Source organism: Grus americana, chromosome 10 (genome assembly GCF_028858705.1).
Source record: "Grus americana isolate bGruAme1 chromosome 10, bGruAme1.mat, whole genome shotgun sequence".
Taxonomy (NCBI): Eukaryota; Metazoa; Chordata; class Aves; order Gruiformes; family Gruidae; genus Grus; species Grus americana.
This window is the reverse complement of record NC_072861.1, coordinates 3280096-3305911: the sequence shown is the minus strand read 5'-3', so window position 1 is coordinate 3305911 and position 25816 is coordinate 3280096. Positions and strand designations below refer to the sequence as shown.

The 25816-nt window shown below is 57.0% G+C and overlaps 2 protein-coding genes across 3 annotated transcripts in view; one reads left to right on the top strand and one right to left on the bottom strand.

Annotated features, from left to right (window-relative positions):
* Positions 1 to 353: 353 nt before the first annotated feature.
* Positions 354 to 17041, bottom strand: STRA6 (signaling receptor and transporter of retinol STRA6). Of its 2 annotated transcripts, XM_054836942.1 has the most exons (19): positions 16866 to 17041; positions 12794 to 12892; positions 12173 to 12433; positions 9833 to 9911; positions 9373 to 9458; positions 9081 to 9220; positions 8754 to 8920; positions 8464 to 8589; positions 7526 to 7593; positions 7351 to 7427; positions 6539 to 6600; positions 6084 to 6264; positions 5141 to 5216; positions 4925 to 5058; positions 3586 to 3703; positions 3288 to 3389; positions 2298 to 2461; positions 1617 to 1754; positions 354 to 1270 (listed from the first exon to the last, which is right to left on the bottom strand). In XM_054836942.1, the coding sequence occupies exons 3-19, from the start codon at positions 12295 to 12297 to the stop codon at positions 1092 to 1094; spliced, it is 2022 nt and encodes a 673-aa protein (XP_054692917.1). In that variant the 5' UTR covers positions 12298 to 12433; positions 12794 to 12892; positions 16866 to 17041; the 3' UTR covers positions 354 to 1091. The 2 variants fall into 2 exon arrangements, with proteins under 2 accessions (XP_054692917.1, XP_054692918.1); XM_054836943.1 differs by lacking the exon at positions 12794 to 12892.
* Positions 17042 to 21297: 4256 nt separating this feature from the next.
* The window catches only part of CCDC33 (coiled-coil domain containing 33), a 41996-nt gene continuing 37477 nt past the window's right edge, over positions 21298 to 25816 (top strand). Inside the window, exons 1-3 of the mRNA XM_054837420.1 lie at positions 21298 to 21891; positions 22263 to 22723; positions 24092 to 24268. Of these exons, the coding sequence (XP_054693395.1) occupies positions 21591 to 21891; positions 22263 to 22723; positions 24092 to 24268 (939 nt within the window). The 5' untranslated portion in view covers positions 21298 to 21590. The remainder of the gene's footprint in view (positions 21892 to 22262; positions 22724 to 24091; positions 24269 to 25816) is intronic.

Genomic DNA, 25816 nt, shown 5'->3' with positions numbered 1-25816 from the left:
TACCTTTGGTGCTTTAGCCACAAAACGTCCTGTTTCAGTTCCCATCCTTTATGGGAGCTGTGGTTTAGGGGCCAAATGTTTTGATGGGAAAGCAAACCAACTGAAATTTCCCCAAGGTGGGGAGGGGAATCGCAGATTTGGCCAAGCAGATCCACCATAAAGCCTCTGCTGAACAAGGTCAGTCCCAACCATCACCCAGAGACACGGCTACGACAGTTCTGATGTCCCTCCTGCCAGGTCTGGCTTATTCGGGAACAGCCGGGAGACCAAGCACACTCCGAGCATAGGAATGAGGTATGTGATTTATTAACCTTCCCCGACTTGGCACGTCCAAGCAAGGTGTAAAACAGCTTTCTATGGATTCAAGCGCAGCTCGCTCAGAGGGTCACTGGCCCTGGGAAACCGCTGGCTTTAAATAAAACAGGGTGGCACCGAGGGGACAAGAGTTACGGGGAGCAGAAAACTAATGGTTCTGCAACCTCATGGGCCAGAGCAAGAGCAGATGGGGAATTCAGCCTTCCATAATATTTTTTTTTTTTGGGGGGGGGGGGGGAAGAATCCTGGGATTAGGTACAGTGCCTGAGGAGAGCCAGGATCAGAACTGAAAGGGAGAAGCTGGGGAGGGGGTTGGCAGCAGGACCTCACCGAGATGCGGGTAGCTGCTCGTGCTCAGTGTGGCCGAGGAGCCCTCCACAGACACAGACACACACCTTCTGTCTCTTTGCCACGCGCTGGAAAGGCAACTGGTTGAGAACCGGCGGGCTCATTGCAGGAGTGACTCTTAAGAAGATGTTTCTGAGATGCCTGAAAGGTTTAGCTTGGCTCATCAACCACTCTCCATCTAGGTCAGGCTTGGAGGTGACCCATTCGCCTTGGCTGCGTCTTCACCTCTAGACCTTGATAGTGGCTCAGCATGGACCTAGAGCTAAAAACCAGCCCCCATCATCGCTGGAGAGGGACCAGAGGCTCAAGAGGGGCAAGAGGTGCCCAAAATTCCTGCCAGTGCAAGAGGAGTGTCAACGGGAGACAGGGATGGGATGGAACGGGAGCGCGTGTGGGAGGCAGAGAGAGGTGGGGGGCTTCTCTAGAGGTCAGGGCTTGGGGGGGCTGAGCTGGGTGCCATTGGCCGTGGGGTCGGAGAGGGCGGTTTTCCGGCAAGCAGTCAGCGAGGGGTTGTTGAGGAGGGTGTAGGCCAGCCACCACCGGGCTCGGCTCTGCTTGAACCTGGCTCTGCTCGGTGGCACCTTCTTGGGCTGCATCAGCTGGATGCCTGAAAGGAGATGTGTGTGTGTGGGGGTGTAAGATGACGATTTCAGCCCCGGCTCCCCCTTGCTGGGACTGCCCAGATGCCATCTACACCCTGGGGTGAAAGCAGATGAGCCCCATCCTCCCTTGCACGGGCAAAGGAACGGGAGCAGCTCCGAGGATGGAGATGGTGACGCACACCAAACAGAGGACATGGCATAGAAGTGGAGGGAGCAGCAGAATCACAACCCTAAAAGGTCCCTTTACCCCAAAAGCATCTCTAGAGGAGCAGCAAACCCACAGAGGAGACCCCAGTGCCACCCCACAGCGATGCCTGTACATCCCCCTGTACATACATGGGAAGGTCTCACCTTCTTCCACGTTGCTGGCCCGGACCCCCGGCGGGCCCTCCGGCTTGGCTAGCTGGAGAAGCAGCAAGCAAAAAGCTTTCATCACCGGGTGGGACTGGCTGACCTCGATTTTCAGATAGTGGCAGTACGTGTGGTAGCCTGGGGGAACACAGCCCACTGTAAAAGCATGTGGAGGGGGCCAGACTTCGTGGTTTCCCCCCCTCCTCTCCTGCCCTGGAGCAGAGGGGAGGGTTGTTTGCCAGGCTCCATCTCTGCTCTGCCACAGCAGCTCTGCTTCCAGACTTGGGGATGTGCTCTGCTCCCGAAACCCCAGCGGGAAAAGCGGAGGAAGGGCTGAGCTCTTCTCCCCACTGCTTTTAGCGCAGGAGAGATGAGAGTCTGATGTCTGTGCGAACGGGGTCCGGCCACTGGTGAAGCCTGGGAGACCCCAGCAGAGCATCACCCACCCTTGGGGGTGGATGGAAAAACAGGACCGAGCGGGCATCAGGAGGAGCCACTTGCTCCAGTTGTCCCACCTGCCCGTTTCTGAACGCAGGGCACGAGGACGTGAAGCCACCCTCGGTCCCAGCAGCTCCAGGTGATGCAGGAGCCCCTGGCCATGTACCCCCAGGAGCTCGATGGTGGGAGAAGGGTCCCCATGCTCACGGAGGTGCTGCAGAGGGACCCAACCTCATGTCCCACCTGGATCAAAGCTCTCCACGCCGCGGTTCAGCAGGCTGATGTCCAGCTGGCAGAAGTGGACGGCGTTATAAAGGCCAGAAATGACCATCCTCCACACCCCAGCCAGGACACCCACCAGGACGTTGATGGGGAAGAGCAGGTAGGTGACTATGTAGAGAGCTCGCCTGTGGGCAGAGGAGGAGGAGTAAGGAACACAAACACCACGGGACGGGAAGCACTGCCCTTCCCTGCCAGAGAAACCTCCTGCCAAAATAAGCCTCCCACCCTTCCCTCCATCCTTGGCAGACACAGTCCCTGCTTGAGATGTCTCCATCCCATGGAGAGAAGCAAACACCCTTCAGGGCTCTTGGAGAGCAGACAGACTGGTGTGCCATCAGGACTTCAAAGCTTGGTCTCCAGCACACATACGGTCTCCATTTCTCCTCAAAGACTTAGAAACCAGACAAATCATGAGTATGGTGGACACCAGCTCCTGTGGAAGCCAGAGGAGCCTACAGTAGACTCCCCACAATGCTGGGCAAGTGATGGAGGTGATGGAAGTGCCTTGACTGGACAGAGCAGGACACCTGGATCCATCTGTCACGCTGGTCCTCAGCGTAAGGAGACAGCTTAGGCAGTGACACCATGCATGAGCGAGGGACCAGATCCGCTGCCAGCGTCTGAACCAGTCCAAGCCAATTCTGAGGGATTTGTGCTTCCTCTGAGGCTTGCAAATGGGGGTAGTGGAGCAGGGCAGAAACCTCACCCCACTGAAATCAAGGCTGTAAGTGGACCATGGCCCTCCAAAGCATCTAAAGAAACCTTTCCAGGAGCATGGAGTCACTTAATCCCCCCACAGGCTTTCCCCCTTGAGTTCACGGCACAGAGGATTCCACCACATCAGGGGCATGTGTAAACCCAACACAGCCCCGGGGTCCTGGACCTCGTGAGGGACAGCTCTGCCCCAAAGCACACACACACACACACACACCCCCCCAAACATCCCCATACCTGTTGGTGAGCTCCTTCTGGAGGGGTTGCTGCTCTACGAATTGGTAGTGAGCTGCCAAATTTTGCACGATGACTGCAACCACCAGGGTCAACCAGAAGGGCCTGGGTGGGAAGGAAGAGGTAGGTTGGACACCAGGAGGGTCCCAAGCATGAGACACCATCCCAGGCAGCAGAAACCTCCAGCAAAGTTGAAAGAGCCCAAGACAGAGCCTCCCCTTGACAGAATACCCCGAAACACACCACGGCCATGGCACCCACTCGGGTCTTCCATCCCTCCCCGAGGGCTGCGAGCGCTCACCACATGTTCTGAATGATTTTGAAGAGGTGCGTGCTAGTGCCGGACTGGAGCGGGATGACGAAGAGGAAGGTAAACCCCACCGAGCAGATGAAGAAAATGACTTGCTGGATGAGGAGACCTGGGAGGGAGAGGCAGGGACAGAAACCATGGCGGGGGGAGGATGGAGAAGCGGTTCTCGTTCTTGCTTTTATTCCCCAAACCCATGCTCGTTGCTGAGCGCGTCTTTCATTTTAATCCCATAAAAAGCCTGCAAAATCCTTACCTGCCTCCCCCGCTCTGAACACAATGCTCTGCGCGGGATTTAATTACAAGTTCAGCCTTTCTTATCGCTCCCCACATTATCCCCGCCGAGAAGAGCCATCACTCGGGGCTGTAACTATGATGCCTCATCATAAAAATCAGCCTGAGCTCTGATTTCTAATCATAAATCACACCGAGATCAGCAGCGGCTGCGGTTCCTTGTGCTCAAGCTTGTGCTTCACCTTTGCTGCTTTGCTTTAAACGACGTGAAACCCAAGGTTTTTAAGCAGGAGGTAGAACCACGGCAGCACGGCAAGACGCAGCCGGCTCTGCCGGGGATGCACCGAGCGCTGGGTGGCCAAAGGAAAGATGCTCCTTGCTGGCAGAGGGGTGCAAGGACTGACACTCCCCAGCTCCTACCTCCACACTGATCTCTGCAATGCGCCTGCAAAATAGGTCCTCTTTCCCAAGGGGTGGTCACCAGCAGACCTGGTGGTACCCTCTGTCCTTCCATCACCTGCCCCGGCCCCTCAGCTTGAGTCTCCTCTGCAGCCTCGGGGTGCTGGTATGGTTGGGTGTTGCACACGTGTCACCATAGACGCTGCCCAGAGTCACCTCCCGTGGGGCAGAGAGGCCTTAAAGCGTCTCCAAACCACGGTGGGATGAAGATTTCTACCCCCTTTTGATGTCCTCCACCCATCTGTGGGACAAGCCAAGCCTCCCAGCCAAGGGAGACCCAGGCTGCGCTGGAGAAGATGCGCAGCAAGGAGCATCCGGGATGTGAAGGCTGGGACCAGAGGAGACAGACAACCCTTTGCACGAGATGCTGCGACAGCTTCTCAAATCAAAATATTTGGGCTTGAGCCAAAACGAGTCATCATTCCCCCCCCCCCATCACTTTTTTTCTTCCCGACCGTTTGGCATTCAGCACGGTCCTTTCCCGCAGAAGGACAGATCGCGTTTGGGAAAAGAGGAACAAAAGCCTTGTAGCCATCCCTTTGCAAAATGGGGCAAGAAAGGGGGGCAGAGATCCTTAAACACAGGGTAGGCTGTGCAAGGTGGGGGTCCACCACCCACCCGGCCCCCCGACCCCCTTTACCCAGGCAGGCAAAAGCCGCCTGGAAGCTGGCAAAGCTCATCCAGCAGACAACGGCTTGTCGGGACGGGCGGAGGATATGGGCTTTGTAGAAAACATCCAGCACGGCCCCTTGGTAGAGCGCTTTCAGGTTCTTCCTGGGGAGAGACAGACAGACACCAGCTCACATCCCAGCTCGGTGACAAGGTCAAGGCCAGAGGAGCGGGTACCACGCCGTACCTGTGCATCACCAGCGTCCTCAGCAGCATGGCGCAGGTCAGCAGGCAGCACAGCACCAGCGAGCAGATGTAGCAGACTGCGGAGGAGCAGGGGGAGATGGCCGGGTCAGGGCTGTGGCCAGTAACAGGATTTTATTGTCAAAAGTATCTCGGGAGCATTACAGGGGGCTGAGTTACGGGGCTGCAGGGATGTACCCCCTCAGCGGGGGCACCGTGCCTCAATTTCCCTCCCTACCCCCTTTGCGATACAGGGAGACACTTCTCCATCGCCCAGGTGGGCACGAGCTGGCGAGACAGCAAAAGGGAAGGGGAAAGACAAGCAACCAGGGGAAATCCAAGCGGTTAGGGTAGCTCAGCTCTGGAAAAATATCCAGGCGATGGAGAAAGCCCAGAAGATGCTCTCAGAGACGGGAATGCTGGGAGGGGGGGAAGCAAGAGCGGGGAAGGATGGATGGAGATGTCAGGAACGCAAAGAGGATGAGAGGGGCTTGGTGACTCTGGAAAAGCCATAGAAAGGGCCCCCCCTTGGCTGGTGGTACCCCAAGGTAGTGCTACCCGGGGAGCGGGGCACCCCTGCCTTCTTTCTCCCCCCAGCCAGGGCTTTCAGCTACCCGGGGCGCAGGGGGCCGGGGGCCATCTGCTCGATTCCAGCACACATCAAAGCCCACAGCCGAAGGGCAGCATCTGCAGCGCGGCGCTGCCGGCTCTCCCTGCCTCTCTGTCTCCAGGCTCGGCGATGCCTGGCACGGCACCAGCTTCAGGCGGCCACCTTTCACGGCTGTGGCTTCTGCAGCCGGTTTTCAAGTCCCCCTGGAAGCTGCCCCATCACCAACCGTTTTCTTCTGGACCATCCTCTGGGTTAAAAATCTCTCTAAGAAGTTCTGAAATCCTCCAAAAAAAAAAAAAAAATCACCTACAGATGCAGGACCTGGTTGGGAACCCACCTTCCAGCGACCACAGGTAGTACTTGACGGTGTTGAGCTCCTTCTCCATGTCACCCGGGATGGCCGGGCTCTCCGAGGGCACCAAGCCAAACTGGACCAACAACACCACGATGTCCTTCGTCATCCCGGCCCGTACGATCTGGATGGTGGGGACGACGGCTACCAGGAGCAGCAGGGCAACCTGCGAGGGAGCGGTGCCACGTGAGCCCCGGGTCACGGCATCCCGCTGCTGAGCCATCGCCTTAGCTTAAAGACTTAGGGCTGGCTGAGCCCTGGAAGCACATGGCCGGTTGCTGAGGCTCAGCCGAAGGATGGTAATACCTCGAGGCACGCTAATACCATCCCCGTAGCCAAAATTGTGGCGTGGCAATGACCTCTGGGGTCCTCCGCCTCAAGAGGACACGGCCGAGAAGGCAGAGAGAGGATTCTGCTTGGAATTTAACCAGCAGCATCACCTGGTAAACGGCGATCACGGCTGCGGTTATGGACAGGACGAGCTTCAGCGGGATCTGGAAACCTGGAACGCAGAATTGGAGGGGTGTATCGGAGAGGAGTCGGGAGGTGGGATCGCGGGGGAAGAGAAGAGGAGGTTGCAGGTTCGCCCGACCCAGCAGCCGAAGCAAATTCCCCAGGGAGATCACTCGGGCAGTCAAATATTAATTGGCATTTCCCTAGGGAAATCCTGCAAGGATGCATAGGTGGGAACAGTTTCCCTGTACTTTGGCTGGATGGGTTTCCTGCCTGTTGCTCTTCCTTTCCCGCAAGCCCGTGAAACCTCGTGCACCCACAGCACCGAGTCCCAGCAGGCGGGTGCCTGCCGCGTGGGGACCTGCATCCCTCGGGGTGCCGCATCCCAGGACAACCCCTGCTTCTTCCGTGGGGCAAGGAGCAGTTCCCCGTTCCTAGGCTCTTAGGGATTTTATCCCCTTATCACAGATTTTATTCCCTTATCGTAACCTCATCAGGCTGCAATATTAGCACAACCCAAGCCTGAACCTTGCTGCCTCAGCCCACCCACGTCCCCACAGCGTTGGCGGGGGGGGGGTGCATGGGGGGGGAGGTCCAGCTCCCCCCCACCCCCCAAACCGCAACAGTTTGTGCAAATCCGAGGCGTCGCACGTGCGGCGGGCGGCAGCTGCCGCGCCGCAGATGCTTTGGGGTGGGAGCCAAGAACGGCATTTGCTCTCCCCCGGGGAGGGGAAGGCAGCCTGTTTGCCGAGCTGCTGCTCGCAGCCAAGAGCGCAGCCCGCGCCTGCCCGCAGCCCACCTTCCTCAGGAGCGTAGACGTAGGAGCGTAAATACGCCCGGACCCTTGACAGGAGGCTCTCTTCTATCTTCGCGGAGCTGGAGGAGGGAGGAGAGGGTGACAAGCGCGTCCCTGGGGAGCGGGGAGCCCCTCCACCCCCATTTCGGGCAGAGCTACAGGAAGGAGTCGTCCTTACCTCCCCTTCCGAGGGCGTTTGGACAGGACGGCCTTTAGGTACTTCTTGTAATACCCTCGCCCTGTAACCTTCAGGAAAGCAGCAATAAGTTGCCGGATTTGAGCGCAGGGACAGCACATGCCGAAGCATTCGGAGCAGGGAAAGGTGACCCTGACTTTTTTTTTTTGGGGGGTGGGGGGTGGTGAGGGGTCTCGACAGAACACCCACATCCCACCCAGCCAGCCACCTCCTTGCTGCCCACCCATTGCTAGCACGATGCCCCGCAGCACCCTCCGCATGGGATGCGGGTGATGGGTTCCCGACCCTCGTTTGGATAACGAACGTGTTGGACCGATGCCGGCAGCAAATATTCCAGCATCGCAAAGGTGGACATAAATCTGCCTTGTTCCTATCAAAAAAGCAGCCCCAAAGCGGGCGCACCGGTCCTGCCGAAACCCTCGTTCCCATCAGCCAGCTCCCAACAAGCGCCTGGGGGTCACTTCAGTCCAACGCTTTGGCTGACCAGCTTTTTTTTTTTTTTTTAAATTTTTTTTTTTAAGTAGGTTTTTCCCCCTCTCTTCCCAACAAAGCTCGGCATTTCCCAAAGGGCCGGGGATTATCCAGCCTGCAGGGAAAACAAGGCGACCCCAGTCCCTGCCTGAATGGGATGCATTGATGCCTTAAGCCTCTTCTGCTAAGGAGTTTACTCCAAAGATGGATTTTTCACTCCCTTTTCAAATCCAGAGAGATAAACAGAGCCGCGACCCGTGCCGTCAGGGGGAGGCAGCTCCCAGTGCCGGAGCGAAGCAGGCAACACGTGTCCTGGGAGCACCCCAGTTCTCCGGGTCCCCCGGGCAGACAGATGGGCTGTGGGGCAGGAGAGGTCCCAAAACCACGCGGGTCCATCAAGGGGTTCTCCCATGCTCCCACCCCCCAGTTGCCCTGTGGATTTTCATTACCTCCTTATCCAAGGTCTCCTCCTGCTCAGTGAAGCTCCTGATGAGCAGGGCTGGATACCAAAGGCTTAAGAGCACAAGGCAGAGGATGATGGGGACATAAGAGAGCGTGGAGTAGTACCTGTATATCTGGGGAGAAGCAGAGATGTCACACGCCACCCCACCGCAGCCTGGGGACCTGGTCCTGGGCAGGTGACACCTTAATGTCACTTCAAGGAGGAGATGAGAAAGCCACCTCCAACCCTGGGCTGCACCAGCCTCCTCGCTTCTTCTCCGGGTGGTGGGACACGTACCTTTGGCGACTGGGGACAATCCACCTTCTGCCAGATATGGACCACGCAGTGGCACCAGGAGAGCAGGCAGCCCACGAGGTAGCTGAGCCTGTGCCGGACGGTGGCACAGGCAATCAGGGGATAGTAGAAGGCAGGGTAGTAGAGCAAAGCCAAGATCTTCCAGTACTCTAGATGGGAAGAGAGGAGGGAGGGTAAAACAGGCAAGAGAAGGTAGTGCTCTCAGTAGGGACCAGAGTGAACAGGTTGCTCAGGGTGCCAGCCAAAGCTGCACGCCTCCTGCCTGGGGAGGAGTGCGGTGCCCACGGACCAGGAGGGTGCTCGCCTTACCCCGGGTGCTCTGAGAGGCGTGGGTGAGGAGCGGCAGAGGGTCCCTGTCCAGGACCAGCACGCAGAGGGAGGAGAACAGGATACCGAACACCGCGGCCACCAGCCCTCGGTTGCCTTCCTCCTCCAGAAAGTTGGCTGGGCTGCAAACCAAGGGAGGGATGAACCTGACCCCCCGTCCCCACCATCCTCTGCCACAGAGCCGGTTTATCCCATGCTGCACCTCAGCATCCCTCCACCCACTTGGCCGCAGGGTGACGGGGACCCTGGGGACCGGGGTACAGGACCAGGGTACCTGAGCAATCCTGGGACGCCGTTCCAGCAGCTCCGGTGGAGACGCCTGCGTTTCACCAGCAAGGACAAGCCCACGAGCACTGCCAGCTGCCAGAAACCCAGTCGAGGGAGCAATAAATACACGGGGGGGGAGGTCGTGTGTGATGGGAGACACCATCTCCACCCAACACCCTAAAATCCAGCCGCGGCTGAAGCGGGGACAGGCGCTTCTCAACCTGTTCTGATGAGTTACGGGCTTTAAATGCCTCAGAGGGACCGTGCCGGGAAAAAATAGAAATAAATCAAAGCTTTCCATTGACTACGGGCACGAAACAAAGCCCGGAGATGTGCAAGCCCCCAGCTCAAGCTGAAGAGCCCAGACCTGCTGTTTGGGCATAGATGGGCATGACCCGAGCCGGGGGACATCAAATACGACATGAGGGCAGATATAACCCGCCCCGCGGGACTCGGCAGGTACTTACGGAGACGGGTGCCATGCAGATGTGATACAGCCTGGGAGAAATGGTGGGGTCACAGTCTGGGATTACGCTGGGAAACATGCTAGAAAGAAGGGATTTGAGGGGGAGAAAAAAAGAAAAAAAAAATCATGTGTGGTTGTATTTAGGCCCAAAAAGGTAAAGCAAAGATTTTGGGGTAATGCCCACGTACGCAGCGGCGATTTCGATCTGAGGGGCAAACCTCGGCAGAGCTGTGTTACACACCCGCCGGTCACTGGGGATGAAGTCACCCTCACAAGATGACTTTACGATCAAGCGAGAGAGATAACACCCAGGAGCAGCCCCACGCACGGGGCTGGGCGACCTCCCCGCACGTCCAGGGACCAGCAAGGAGGGGTGAAGCCCCCCTTTACCTCCTTTACCGCCCGTATCCGTTCCGGCTCTGGCTTTTCAAGGGATGCCGCCTGCAGAGCAGCAGTTCTTGCTGCCTAAGGCACCGTGCTTACTAAAAGACCCCTCGTAGGCTGTTTTCATGTTTTTTTCCCCATGGGAGGGGGATGGCGATGGCTGCCTGGGGTCCCGGAGCAGCATCGCCAAGGCCAGCCGAGCGGGCACGCCAGGCTTCACTTTATTTATCCGCGCTCCGGCCTCCACGACATCCCATAATCTCTGCTTTGCCGCAGCCGCCCTCCTCTCCCCAAGGCCAGGCACCATCCTGCCCAGCCGCGGGCAGCAAATCCCTGCGCTGGGAAGCTGAACCCCCTCTGAGCCCCGTAATTTGCAGGAGGGGGGTTCCCCCTCCTTGTGCCCTCCCAAACCCCGCGGCGCCAGTGGGGGCGGGCAGAGATGGGGGAGCAGCTGCAGAACTGCCACGAGCAAGGCTGCAGGGAAGGGTGTGATAGCGAAATTAGGAGTTTTCAGGCATCGTACGTCCAAGGCTGTCACCAACCTGCCAGAAAACATTTTCTAGGAGCAGCTGCCATTAGCAAAGCTCCGATTTCGGCTTTTTATCTTTTTTTTTTTTCCTTTGTTAATGGCTGGCCTTGGATAGAGCAGAAAATTCCTGCTGTCTGAAAATATCCAGGGCACCTGCCCACAAGATTGAGAGCACAGGGATGCCAAAACCTTTTTTGGTATCGCCATCTAAATCCAGAGCATCCAGGAGTCTTTAGATGGGTAAACCCTCCCCCACCCCACCCTGGCGCTGCCTCCATCCCTTCGCTGACCGTGACTTGCTGCAAAGGAGGACACCCAGAAAATACCCCAAAGGTTTCTAGCAGGGTCACGTAGGTGGGGAAACCGGGTTGGGCAAGGAGATTTCAAAGGCTGTTTCGCAACGCAGAATATTAAGGACGAGGAGGAACCCTTTAGGCTGGTCACCGCTGGGATCTTCTCAGGATTAGGTATTGGTCAACGGAGCGGCGTAAAACCCACCCACAGAGGACTAAGTCAACAGAGGGACAATAGATGTTGATAGACAGGCCTTGGAATGGCCAGCTTCGAGCCTTGTAGGACACCTTAGATAAATTGCCCCACTGCTCCGTGCCTCAGTTTCCCCTCCCTAGAGCACTTCTCTTGTCCTTGGGAAGGGCGCCCAGCTGGGAGGGCACGAAGTGTCCTGGGGTCCCCGTCCCCGGGGCAAACACGGCACCGCTCTTGGGAGTACGGCTCGGTTAAAAGCTGATCATCACGGATGGAGAAGGAACAGGCTTTGCAAGATCGACCCTCGTGGGGAGGGAAGGAAGACATCCAGGGATGCTCACTTCTATTTGACAGGTAGGAAACCTGTTCAGGGTCGCCGTGCCAAGCAGGGAACCGGCTGAGCATCCCAACCCTGCATCCCTGCCGGGAGACCGGGGCGCGCGCTGCCAACTCTTTTCACCCCTAGCCAAAAAGCCGCACAGCTGCTTGCTCGGGGCCGCGGTGGGATTAAAGCAGGGGACCGATTTGCAAGGTTGTGTCGTGAGGATGCCTTCAAACCCAGGAGCGTGGGAGCCAGGGCAGCCCCCCACCCCAGGCCGGCAAAGGCTCTGGGGGCTTCAGAGGGGTCAGGGCAGCAGGTTAACACCATGAACTTGACTTTTGGGGGAGGCTAAGCAAAAAGGAGTGGAGAGATGCCCGCTGCAGGATTTACCCCAGTTCTTGCCAGAAGCACCCTAAAGAAATGAAACATTTTTTTGGGGGGGGGGCAAACCAAAGCCTTTGTAATCACCTGCCGCTCACCCAGGAATAAATCCTGGCTCTGCCGTGCAGGGAACGTGGCTCTACAGGAAGGGGATAGGGCAGGAGGCTGGCAGCTGCCCAGGGTGACCCCAGGAGGGACAGGGGGACACGTGGCACCCACCAGCAAGGCTGGACACTTACTCATCCCGTGGCACAGCCGGCTCCACGGTTTCGTAGATGTACCAGTCAGAAACGAGGTCATCGGTGCCAGCAAAGCCGTTGTCCAGAAGAGCGTCGCGCGTCCCACCGGAGATGTTGGCTGCCATCTCCTTCCTCCCTCTGTGGGCTGCGGGGAGAGACGGCGAGAGGCAGCAAGCAACCGGGCTTTGCCAAGGTGGGTCCTCCTTCGAAACGCAGGGATGGAAGCGCTGAGCCAAGAGGTTTTATCTTCTCGGGTCACTCCTGCAGCCGGGAGAGGGGGGGGGTTTCAAAAAAATCCAGCTGTGCCTCCAAGGCTCCGGCTTTTATCTGGATTCGGAGGGAGGGAGAAGGGATGAACCCCCACCCCACCACACAACCCGAGAGCTCAGGGCACACCTAATCGTGTGTGTGTCATGTGTGTCCCCCCCCCGCCCCACTCTGGCCGCTCCCCGCCCGCCGCGGGATGCTGATAGACTCGGAGCCTTTGTTTGGGTTGTTTAACAGTTTTTACGCCAACGACTTGGGAGGAAAAAAAAAAAGAAAAGAAAAGCAGCGCAAGGGTCAAGTTTTGAGCTCGGCAGCACGCACGGGCTGGCTGGCAAAGCGGGGATGAGATCTCACCAAGGTTGGGGAGTGCGTGGCCCCGACGTCCTGCTGTACCACCAGACGCCCCACGCAGCATCCAGCTTCCCCCCGGGGAGGAAACCTCAGCCCCTCTCCCTTTGTAGCAATAAAAAAGAAGAAGGATTTGTCGCGGTGCCAGACCCAACAAGCTCTCATTTCTCCTTCTCCCCGTTATTTTTTGATGACTTTGGCCCAGACAACCCCACACCCTCCCCTGCTGTCCCAGAGCTACATCGCACGAGCTGCAATGTGCCTCATCTACCATCGCTGTCGGAAAGGCAGCACCCAAAGACGTCCCCAAATTCTGGGCAGCAATGCCCAGTGCAACCTCCGAGCCCCAGGAACCAGTCCAGGACCTGGTGACACCTCATCCCACAGCTTGGGGACATCAGAAAACCCTTCAGGGCTGTTCGGCGGCTCCGAGGTGACGGGTAGGAGACGGATGACTGAGCCGGCAGCTTTGGTCCGGGCTGCTGTTTGTACAGCTGGTGTTCACCAGGGACGGTGATGGATACAGCACACCAGCTTCAAAGAGATTCCCCAAACCAGGGCTGTGGCCCAGCAGGCAGCCCCGTCTCTGGATGGACAAGTGGCACTCTCCACCACGGCCTGATGCTCCACTGGATATCGCATCTCCAGCCAGGTTTTGGGTCCCTTCCAGGGCCTCCCTCTAGCTCGGGACCTGTGAGATGGGCTGGGACCTTCACCTCCCTTCCCAGAAGACCAAAACTCAGCTAGAAAGCCGGTCCCCTCTGCCCCAACATTTGGTCCATGGCAGGGTGCCACCACCATCCTGCTCCCTACCAGCCCCAGGCCAGCATCCCACTCAGATGGACCCCAGACCCATCCTCGACCCACCCAGCATACATCCCAAGTCTCAAGGCATCGACTCTCCAGCCATCCTTTGGTTTCGCCTGCACAGGGAAGCGGCTCTGACCTCACCTCCCAGGAATGTAGCACTCCGTAAAAAGGTAGAAGGAGCCCGTAAAGTTCACGGCAGTGTACACACACGCGTCTGGAAAGCCTTTTTCCCCCCCTGCCGTTGGGTCACCGAAGGGCTGGCAGGGCTTGGATGTTGGGGCCGGGGTTTAAGCAGGTAAAGCGAGGCGAGCCGGCCCTGGCATGGGGCAGCATCCCACCTGGGATGCCGTTTCCCCCACCACGCAGTGTTCAGATGAAGGACCATCTCCAAAAGCCACCACAGGATTGCCTGTGCCCCTCTCACCTCCCCGTGGGGTCACCCAAAGAAAGACAACCAGCAGAAAGCAAGCTCTACCTACCCACCAGCCCAGCCGGGCAGGATCGCCCCAAGGACCCACCTCTGGAGGAGCCAGCAGATGCCACCTTGCCAACGCCCCGATTTGCACCGGGGATCACGGTGGCCGCGGAAAAGCGGGAAGGAAAAGAGAGAAAGGCTCAGTGAGAGGCACGGTGCATGCAGCCGTCAGGGAGCCCCACCAGGCAAGCCGCAGCCTGAATCCGTGCCGGGCAGCAACATCACGAGACCAAGCTGACAAGCTCCCCGGGCGGTGTGTCAACTCCCCTTCCAGCATGTCCTTGCTCAGAGTATTACCTATGCCTGGAGCTCAGGGCTTTGCTGCCTGTCTCTGGGACCAAAGTGGGTCAACTCTGTCCCAGCACCAAGCGATCTCCAAATCCTCCAGCCCAGCTCACTCATCTTCATGAGATGGATGCCGTCCCACTCCAGGGAAAGGTCCCTTTTTGTGGTTCGAGCAGGGTGGCAACATCTTAGTCACCATTTGTGAACGGTCCAGAGAAATCAGGAGGTGCTTCAGAGCCTCCAGCCCATCTGCTGGCTACCACCAGTCAAACCATGGTAGCACAAGGCCAAATAAGCGATGGTGTGACACGGGGACATCCAAGCCCGGACCCCAGTGTGTCTCCTATTGCCCTGACCGACAGGGCCGGCACTGTGCTGAAGGAAACACCTCGCTGAGGAGAAGCGTGCGACAAGGGCCTTCAGCCCCACCGCCACACAAGGAAGAGTTAACCCCTCCATTCCTGCCCAGGCTGCAAAGCCGGGTGTCCTGGAGGAGGGGGAAGAAGAGGAGGCAGGTGTGCCAAAACCTCAGCGGGACCAGCATCCCCAGCAGGACACAGCCACCGCTCTCCATCCTGCTCAGCTCCGAGCCAGGAGCTCACCGGCTTCGCAGCCCCTCCGAGTCCCGTGTTTTTCCGGAAACCTGATCTCTTTGCTCCTCCGCGTAACCTCTGCCGAAACAGGCTGGGTCTTTGATCGCAGCAGCCTCGCCCGAGATGGATGGGTTCAATAAAGCTCCTTCATATTCTTCATTTCCCACTATCCATCACTCTCTGGGGAGCTTTTGCATCCCACTGCTATGAATTAAACTGGGAGGAGGTGGGGGGGCGAAGAAGAGGGGAACCATAAGGGAATTACCCCCCCCTTTTCCCTCCTCCCATCCAGCTTAATGGTGATGCCTTGTGTACAGCTTTTAATAAAAATGATAAAGATCTCATTTCACAATTGTTCAGGGAGCCCTTGGGCCGGGGAGGGAGGGGGTGTGTGGAAAAAGAGTTGTTTAAGTGAGATCTCCTCTAATTCAATTGCCATTCGGGAGCCACCACGGTGGCTGCTGGGCTGGTCCCTGCCAAGCCAGGTGGCACAGAGGTGGCTTTGGAGGAGATCAGGAGCTGGTAACCCAGCTCACGAGATGCTCGTTCCCAAAGGTGGATTTACCAGCTTCAGCCGATGCCTGGAGAGGCGGAGCCCGGTCTCACATCAGCATGAGCCGAGCCAGCCAACTTCAGCCCCCCCCAAAACCCACCAAACTCGGTGGCCCAGCCCCAAAATGAGATGAGAAAGGTTGGTCTGCAGCCACTTGTGCTCAGCTGGGAAGGATGAGGGGACACTGCCCCAACCCTTCCCCCCACCACTGACTTTGGACCCCTCCAAGCACCAAAGATGCCCCGGCCAGCCTTTGCCCAGAGCTTTTTAAAGACTTTGATCATCTTTCTGGTCATCTGAAGATCTCCTGCTGGTCCCCAAGTGCCGAGGGGCCCACGCACACCACGGACCGTCCAGCTGGAGGCTGGGACCTCTGGGAAGTCACTGCCCACTCTTCCCTCCAGGACAGGCTCAGCCCCAGGGGACTGAGGACGCCGAACTCATTGCACTGGTGAGCTGAGGCAGGAAGCCCCGTGGCTGGTGAACTCGCTGCACCCCAGCCCACAGCTCCCCCCATCCCCTCAGGAAAGCCCCTGCCCGGGGCAGGGAAAGGTCCGGAGGAAGTTTTTCATCCCACTCCAACAGCGTTTCCCTCCCTGTCCCAGCTCAGACGCGGCGAGGCCGGTTTTTATCCCTCCTTCTCCCCCAAATCCTTCCTGCACCCCGACCTCCACCACGCCGGGCAGAGCCCAGGACCCTCGCGAGCTCTTCACAAACCCTTTATTCCGCAAAGCCGGAGCCTGCAGATAATCAACCCGCCACAGAGATCAGAAACGCATCAACAAGCCAAAGGAGAAGCCCCTTTCACATTTTAAAAGCAAAGGCATCTTAAACATTTAAGCCAAGGAAGCTGTTTAAGGTTATTTTTAGGCTCCTGATTTTTCTCCCCCCTTCTTGGTTTCAAAGCAAAGGCAGCGGCACCTGCTGCGTCCGAAGCCCCCCCCGCTCCGCTCCCCACAAGCCAGTGAAAGGGAAAAGCGAGGGGTTTGCAGGATTGCACCGAAACCTGCTGACAGAGTCCTGCACCAGCACGGAAAGCGGTGCTGGGGGGGGGGGGTCAGGGCAGAGCACCCCATAATCTCAGCTCCTCTGATGCTGGACCCCCCCCCCAGGATTGCTTCCCAAAAGGGAGGTAAAATCCCTGCTTAAAGGCAGAGCTTGCATTTATTTTTGGGTGGGGGCTCCTGCACCCCCAGAGCAGGATTTGCCCCACCTTAAGTGAACAGACTGCAAATTGCAACTCGCGTTTACAACCCAGAGCGATCAACTCCGCAGGTTCGTTAAGCCCGGCTTCGCCAAGTTTGCGAGAAGAGACGACAAAAAGAAAAAAGACCCAAAAAAAACCCCCAAAAAAGAAGTTACCTTCTTCCAGCCAGCGACCTCCTTGCAAGGCATGCAGAGGCTCGGCTTGATGAGGGTCTCGGAAGAAGCGTGGCCTTGCTAAGCTGGGTCTAAAGCATCCGTTCACGGGAACCCGGCGCGGATGCAGCCATGCGAGCTTAAAGGCAAAGTTCAGAGCGGCGTCGAGCGAGCGGAGGCTCGCGGTGGCTCGGGGAACTTTATCCCCTCCATCGCCAGGAGGCCTTGGCTGGGGGCCACCCTGGGGTTTAGAAAATTAAAAACAACCAACCCCCGTGCTCCGTTCTCCCTTTGATTAGGCAGAGCTTTTCGGGAGAGGAGGCAGCTCCACCCAGCCCCCTTCTTCCCCAGCTCAGCCGGGTTTTGGCTGCTCCTTCCACTCACCCCCGCCCCCGCACCGAGATTTAGGGTGAAACCCAGGGACCGAGATGCTGCCGCATCCTCTGCTTTCTCCCGGGGTTAACCAAAGAGCCAGCTCCTCGCTGGTGTAAATCAGTCGAGCCTGATCCTTGTTTAGTTTTACCCCCACCCGCTACAACTCAGGAGGGGTGGGAAGAGGGAAGGAAAGATTTGGTGCAAGTTTCGGGGAAACCAGCACCAGAGCATCCTCCCCGCAGCGATGGTCGGATCCTGCAAACATGTGCACCATGGGTGCTGAGCAACACTGGGAAACAGCCCAGAGGAGGTGGGAAAAGGGATGCAAAATATCTCGGGGTGCAAACTGGGGGATGCTTTGCCCCCAGGGGTGCAGGCAGCGGCGGGTGCAGGCAGCTTTGCCACGTTGCCCTCATCCAACGCATCCTTCCCACCAGCTATACTCAGTCCAGGAAACAGCAGCTTGCAAAAAAAATTAATATAGTCTGGACAAATACACACCCAGTCCACATGTGACAGCAAGTGAAGCAAAGGAAATTAATCAAGGTTGAAGATTTAGCTTAATTTTTAGCCAAAACCTCGTGGCAATGCTGAAGAAAATGACCTGCAGAGGTTCCCCCGCCACACACACTTCCTTCTTTGGGATTGTTTTTAACTGAGAAATGCTGCTGGTGGGTCTCAAAGATGCTTCCTAGGAAAGCTGAGGGACTGGGGAAAGGGCTGAAATTCAGAGTCACAGAGTTCCTCACCCCCCCCTCCCCCCCCCCAAACAAAATCATCCCAGCGATGTCCACCCTGGTCGTAGCAAAGTGATCATTATACAGATCCACACCAGCCCTGGAGGGGCTTTGTTGCTACCAAACCATCTCGAGGCACCCTAATGCCCTGCCAAAAGTTGCTATTCCAGCAGTTTGGCATTATTTATTTCCCACACAAAAAAATGGCTGTTGGGAAACCAGCCGCGAGCCAAGGTCTGCTGCCCGCTTTTCTGGCAACGGGGACCGGGCTGGGAAGAGCCCTGCAAGGCACAGGCGAGCCAGGAGCTGGGTGGCAGCCCCAGATGCTGTTGCTCGTGCTGGATAAACATGGAAATGGGATGGTTTTCCTGCTCCTCACACCTCTCCCAGGTCTGCAGGGTACAGAGACCCTCCGACACCGTGACCACCTCGCTGCATGCATCCTTGGCTCTCGTTCTTTTTCCGCTGCTGGAGAAGCATCCTCTCCTTGTATGCTCTGAGCTTCTCACTGCACCCACGGGCATGCTAAGGAAAAGGACTTTTACATGGGGGAAAAAAAAAAGAGCTAAGGACAGCAGGAACCCATCTTTGGCCAAAACACCCAGTTCTTGTCACTATTACGCAGCTTTCCAGTCCCAAACCTTGAGCTCATTACGCAGGCAGAGCTCCAGCCATCAAAGGCCACCTTTCATTCTACAGAACAAAAATCCACAGGCTGCCAAAATAAATAGACCTCACACTATCTTACAAATCAACCTCGTTCCCAACAGAGCCGTGGAAATTGGGATTTAATTTGGGGCAGGGGGGGGTCTCAGCCCTGGGTTTGTCTGTGCCTGGTGTCATGTTAATATGATGGAGTTGGCACCTCCAGACCTGCTGCACCTCTGGTACAGCTGGGAAAATGCTGCCTGAATGAACCCTGTCTTAAATTATGCAAAAATTAATCTTTGATGACGCTGTCATTAGCGGTGGCTCCGTAATGTGTTTGCACAAGGGCGGGGAGGAAATCAAGCAGGCTAGTTAAGGATGAAATAGCTCCCACTCCCCCACATCAGAGCCCGGCAAGGTTTTAATCGAGGCAGAGGAAAGTTGCAGAAGCATTCGGGAGCTGAAGACCGGGGTGTGATCCTTCACACGGACACCAGCTTGGTCACCGTGGTCCCTCCTGCTGCTGTGTCCCAAGAAGTCCCAACTCATTTGGGCAGGGGGTCCCCACCGTGGTATGGGGGTGCAAGTCCCACCTGCATGTAAACACAACAGTGACATCTCCAGATGAGACCTGCAGCCCAGATCACCACGATTTTGTGGGTGAAACAGCTCAGAGCAGCATCACACACTCGATTCAAACCATCTCAGCTGGGAGAAGCCACCTTGCTGCAATGCAGCTCTGCTTTGGGAGCACTGGGTGGTCTCCAGCAATCAGGGGAAAGAGCCACCAGTTCCACCAGCAGTATTAAAAGCATTTATGCTCTTGAGGAAGCTACCTGAGCACTCTGGAGACATTAGTGCTCTTTCCAGCAGGCTTAACTGGCAGGAGAATAACACCCCTCCTCTGCTTCACCAGCTCAAGCTTAGCACCACACAGAGCACCCTTTTCTCCTGCTTTAAACCCAGCTCAGTGCCCAAAACCCCTGAATTATGACCTATTTCCCTCCTATCCTCATCCTGACCTCCACAGCATCCTCACCACAGCAGGAGGTTAAATGCATCAGCCAAGGTTGCAGTCGGGATGGGTGCTTCAAGGCAAGACTCCAACCTGTGGTTTTTCTTTCCCAAATAGAAACTGAGGAAGGACCAGGAGGTCCAATCAGCCCCCCTGGGCACAGCAAAGAGCTGTGAGACACCAGAATTTATTTTTAGTGGGTCCATCCATGGTCCACGCACCCTTCCAAAGGGATTCTTGGAGACAGCGACTTTGGTACAGGTCTTGGCTGGCTGCCTCACAGGTCCCTGGGCTGCTCCCATGCTAGAAAAAAAAGCAAAAAGTTTTATGCCCCAGGGTTTCAGATGCTGTTTTATCCCCCAACCCGTTTCCCCCAGGATAACCTTGTTGTTTCAAGCTTGCACCAGCGTGAAGAGACTGGAATGTGGCTTTTTGGATGGAGCTGTCTCAGAGAAGGGCCATCTGCTAGCCCGGCTGCGGCTCATGTTTCACTGGAAACATCCCGAAAGCTGTGGGAACGCGCTGCTCTCAGTGGCGATGGGGGGAAACGAGATCTGACAGGGCAAGGGGTTCCTGGTGAGGATCAGACCGTACCATTCCAGCTCCTGCCCACCCCAGGCCAGCAACCCCCCTGATGTCAGCCCCAAAATATCCTTGGTGAGATTAACCTCCGGACGCTCAGCTGGCTTGGCAGCAGGTTTGGCAGGCAGGGAGCTCAGCTCCGGTTGCACCAGCCAGAATCACGTACTCCTGCGCAGGAAAGAGCAGCCCACGCAATGCCTACCTGGAGGAGAGCAGACCTAGACCAAACCCCCTTTGCAACCAGCTTTGGCTCAGGACATCACCCCCAAAAGGCTCCTGACCCACATGCAAGCACCCCACCAACCCCAATTTTCCTTCTGTAGCCCAACTGGGACCCTCAGGGCATCCCCAGCCCTTGCTACAGCACCAAGAGCCCAGCTCTGGGTTGACCCCTTGGTCCCCAAAGCCCAGTGAGCTCCTGGGCAGGCTGCAAATGCACATCTCCAAGCCACGCACGCAAAGAACCGTTTCAACTGCTCGTTTTGTAGAGACGCTTTAAGTTATGGGGCAGTTTCTGCCTGGGGCTTGTCTCCAGAGTTACCAGCTGTTAGAATCCGGTGGGTGAATCCCTTTCTGATCTAACAGCCAAGCGCTTCTCCCCAGGCTCACCCCACTTCCACAAGCAAACCCAACTAAAAACTTACTTGAGACAACCCAAAAAAAAGCAGCTGTGGGCTCGGTTGCCCGGTCCCATCACCAGGAGATCCAGCAAACAACCTGTGGGTGCAGGAGGAGCAGGATAGTCCCACGGCAGTGGGGTGGGGGGGGAGTCAGCAACACACGGGAGCAGCCGGCACAGCTCACACCATCATCTCCTGGAGGTTCTGCAACATCTAAACCCCTTTGTGGCGAATCTCCCAAAGCTAAGTGCTCGAGGAGCCGTCAACTCCCCACTGCAGGGATGTGCACGCACACTCACACACCCCGGCACACCCTGTACGTACACACACACACGCCTGCGTTGCATCGCTCAGCATCACCCTGGATATCCCAGGCTGTTTGCTGGAAGGCAGCCACCGCTTCGCATCTAGTTACCTGGTTTACCAGCAAACAAACCGGAGTTCAAAGCCCCCATCCACGCTGGTGCAGAGGCAGGAAAGCTCTCAGCATCTCCCCGCAGCACTTTTTTCCCCAGGGATAGGGGGGGGATTTCTTTTCCTTTTCCGCCACCTTTGAAAGCTGCCTGCGGAGATGTGAAGCCGACATGCACCCAGAGGCACCCCCAGGCACTTTTCTGGCTGGGCAGGAGAAGACCGAGCAGCAGCAGAGCCAGCTCGGCTCAGAAACCTGCCCCAGGCTTACTCCGGGGCAGAGATCCACCAGGTCCTTGCTATCAAGAAGGCCTCATCTCCAGATCCCACCTCTGTCCCCATGGCAGGGGAGCCTCGCGTCCCCCTGACCCTGCACCGCTCCCGGCTGAAGGCTGAGGAGAAAACCCTGGATTTTGAGTTCGAGGTGATCAGTGCTCAGTTTAACCGGCAGGGCCGCTACGCCCTGCGGCTCACCGTGGAGAACCCACTGCTGCGGGGCTCCGGCACCGGCGTTCAGCTCCGTAACAACAGTGGGGAGGTCATCCAAAGCAGCACCGGCACCACCGACACCATCGAGCAGAGTGACCTCAATCAGATCTATTCCTTCCAGAAGAAGAAATTCACCTTTACCCTGCCCAGAGGTAAGAGGCTGGACACCATGGGGATGGGCTGATGGCAGAGGCGACCCAGGGGCACGGCTCAGGCTTGCAGACCCCCGTACCACGCTCACACCTTCGCAGCAAAACCCTGAGATGGGGTCAAAGCTGCCTGAGAAGGCTCAGGGATTAGTGGGGTGAATGGGGCAGGTGGAGCTTGAGGAGCGGGGCCAACCCCACCAACGATGCCAACATCCCCCCCTCCTGCCCATGCCCGAGGTCTGGGTGCATCCAGGCTGGATGACCCATTTGCTCACGTCCACAGAGCAGAGCTAGCCAGGGTTGCTGATGGACGAGCCCAGGAAATGCTCCTGGGACCACCAGCCCTCCTACGCAAGGCTTCACCCCCACCACAGGTTTCTGCAAGAACGACAAGAACCACGACGCGCGGCTCCGTGTCGAGGCCCTGCGCTTCCCCGGGAGGGCAGAGAGGATGACGAAGAGGAGCAGGCTGGTGGGCGAAGCTTTCTTTGCCATCTACCCCCGCACCAACCAGCCTCGGATGAAGGTCTCCGCTGGAAGGGACGAGGACTGGTACCACTACAGCGCCATGATGGCTTTGCTACGGGTGGGCAGCGAGCAGCCAGCGATGCACTGCGGCCGGCTGACCTTCACCGCGTCCCTGCACGAGCACCGGCCACCCACCACGTTGGCTTCACCCCCACCGCTCCCCCCCAGCACCCAGGGTGGGGACCGGCAAGCAGCAGCTCCAGCATCATCCCCAACCCCGGACATCCCTGTCCCCAGCCGCTCACTCTGTACACCTGAGTCCGCTTACCACTCGCTGCCCGCCAAGGACCATGCTCACTCCTCTGAGGTAGGTGAGCCCAGATTTTTTTTTTTGGGGGGGGGGGGGGGGCAGCAGAGATCCTGTGCTCCAGCAAAACAGGAGCAGACCGCTCTGCTTGGGACAGGATTTGGCCCCAGGGCAGCTAGACAGCCCCATGTAGGCACCAGCTGGAATGAAAGCAAAAAGAACGAGGTCTCCGTGGCTTTCAGGGGTGCCTTTGGCAAACAGCACAGCCCTGCCTCAGTTTCTCCTCCCTCATCCCCCAGCACTGCTGGGTAGAAGCTTTGTGCCTGTCCCCTGCCTGCCACTGAGGTCAGGGACCCTCTTTGTCCAGGACAGGAGGTAGCTGGGACAAGCTCAGGATGCAGGCAGGGTCTTGGTGAGACAACAGCCACCCAAGCAAAGCCAGGAAAGAGGGTCCTGCGGCAAAACCACGCTCAGGGCTGTAGGAAAAGGTCCTTTATGGGGTGCTCCCCTGGCTCTGCCCACCCCACCATCAGCCATCCCCAGCCAAGCACAAGACCTACAGCTTGCCCCAGACCTCACCCACAGCAGGACCAGGACCTCCCACCCACATCCCCCTCACCTTTCTGGCTGGTGCAGGGCAGCCCCTCCAGCTGAGACACCCCCTGGGGATGGGGAGGCTCCCCAACATCAGCCAGCCCTCCCCTGCCCCGCTCTTTTAAGGGCTGGGAGCAGCTGGTCCCCATCAGAGCAGCTGGGAGCTGGGCAGGTGCTCCCTATGAAGGATGGAGGGTGGGCTGGGCTGCTAAAAAGCTTATTAATAAGATAATTTTACATTTTTTTAAATTTTTTAAATTTTCTTTTTAAAAAATTTTTTTCTTTTTCTTTTCCTTTTTCTTTTCCTTTTTCTTTTCCTTTTTCTTTTCCTTTTCCTTTTTTCCTTTTTCCTTTTTCCTTTTTTCCTTTTTTCCTTTTTTCCTTTTTTCCTTTTTTCCTTTTTTCCTTTTCTTTTTCCTTTTCCTTCTCCTCCTTCTCCTTTTCCTTCTCCTTTTCCTTCTCCTTTTCCTCCTTCTCCTTCTCCTTCTCCTTCTCCTTCTCCTTCTCCTTCTCCTTCTCCTTTTTTTTCTCCCTGAGGTAGTCAGAGCTGCGCAGGAGCAACCCCTGGACATGTGTACAAGAGTGTCTCTAAATCTAAAATAAATGTTGTTGAGGTGCTTACAGCTGTTTTAGCGTGCATTGTTTTTTTTTTTTTTTTGCCATTTCTCACAAAACTTCTGCCCTTGAAGAGTGAGGTCCTGAGCCCAAGAGTTAGAGGATGGAGCCGGGATGCAGAGGGTTTTCCCCAGGCCGCGGGGGGAGATGTCACAGGGGATGCTGGGAGGACTTCTGGAGCCCAAAGCTGGGTCTTCATCCCCCTTCTCTTACCCCCAGAAGCTGCGGGCTGACCGTACACCCAGCTCCTCCCCGGAGCTCCGGGGTGACTCAGCAGACGAGCATCCTTCCTCCTCCTCTTCTTCCTCGCTGCCTGCCCTCGCCGCGCCGAGCCGCAGCAGCTTCCACCTCTCCGAGCCACGCTACAGCCCGGATCCCACCTCCTCGCCAGCGCAGGTGAGTGCAGCCGGTGGAGAAGATGCCATCCTAAATCAACAACAAAAAAGTATTATTCGTAGTAGCTTCCCATTAGAGCTTTCGCGGTGCTGGAGGGGAGATGGAGAGCTGCAAGGGGACGTGGTCACCTCCATCCTGTCCTCGGCTCGGCGCTGCTCCCGCGCCGTCACGTCCTGGTCGTGGGGACGGGGGGAGCGAGACGTCAAACTTTGCATTTCTAGCACCAAAAAGCAGCTCTGTAAGCCGGCCGTCCCCCAGGCAGAGGATGGCGTCGCCTAGAAGCTCTTAAAATGCTGACTGCAGGCATCCGGGGCTGACACAGCTTAAATCTTTCATCTTGCAGCTCATATCTAGACTTCTAAAACCTGCAGAAACCGCAGGGCGAGGCCGATGCAGTCCGAGAGGCTGCATTGCTCTTTCCTTAGTTACGTTAAAAGCTGTCCAAATAAAAGAAAAAAAAGAAAAAAAAAAAAAAAGCCAACCCTCACCCCAGGGGCTCCGTTTCCTGTGTCTCGCTGGAAGAATAACGCACCCGTTGATGAAGATGATGTCTATGCTGCTCTCAGAGGTGTCTCGTACACCTGTGAAAACATTGCTCGAGAAAGCTGGCTTACGGCACCGGAGATGGGCTTGATCTCCTGAACCCTCCCCAAGCATCCTCTGACCTCTCTTCTCCTTCCAGAGAGTCCAGCTGGGCTGGTGGGAGACTCAGGGTTGGTGGGCTTGATGATAAGGTCTTCTGCAGGCTCTGGGCCACCCAACTCAGGGATGGGGCTGGCAGTCCTTACTCAGCCCACACCCCCCCCCCAAGTAAGGACTGTTGCGGTGGGGAGGTGACAAGGGACCCCGCAGATGGTACCTCGTGCCCGCGGTGCCATCACCGGGATGCCCTAAACGCTGGCCATGTGCTTCTTCATCTTGGTGACTACGTCGGTGTGGCTGTAGAGTTAAAAATTGGGTCGGCATCCCTCTCCACGCTGTTCCTTGGACGGGATAAACGTCTTGCTGATGGCTCTGGAGCCCTTGATCCACGCATTTCATGGGTGTCATGGGGTGCTCGAGCCTCGTTGAGCTGCTCGGCCCCTCTCCAGGGCAGCTGCCTGCTCCTCACGCTGCAGGCAGGACGCTGAGCATCCCGGATCCTGGAGCAACTCAGCACCGTTCGCAGCGCTCAGCCTCTCTTGATTTTCAACAGGCTGTGCTATCCCCACCCCGATCAGCCCAAAAATTTACTGGCCAGATACGTTTATTAGTGAGGCTTGATTGAGTTTGCTCAGCGAACGTCTAGACGTAAACTCTTTGGAGCTGCGGAAATCGATAGCAATCAGCTGGGATGCGGAGCGGGATGCGGAGCCAGGTCGCGGGCGTAAGGCAAAGCATTAGCAAATGCAATTTTGCTCCTGGGCCCCCCGGAGGGAACGCAATATATCACCTGCCGCTGATGTCACCCAGCAAGTATTTGCCAGGATGGGTTTTATTTAAAAATTAAAAACTGAGAGGCGGGGGGATGTTGGCTCCCTGCCCTCCTGGGAGAGCTGGAAAGATGGA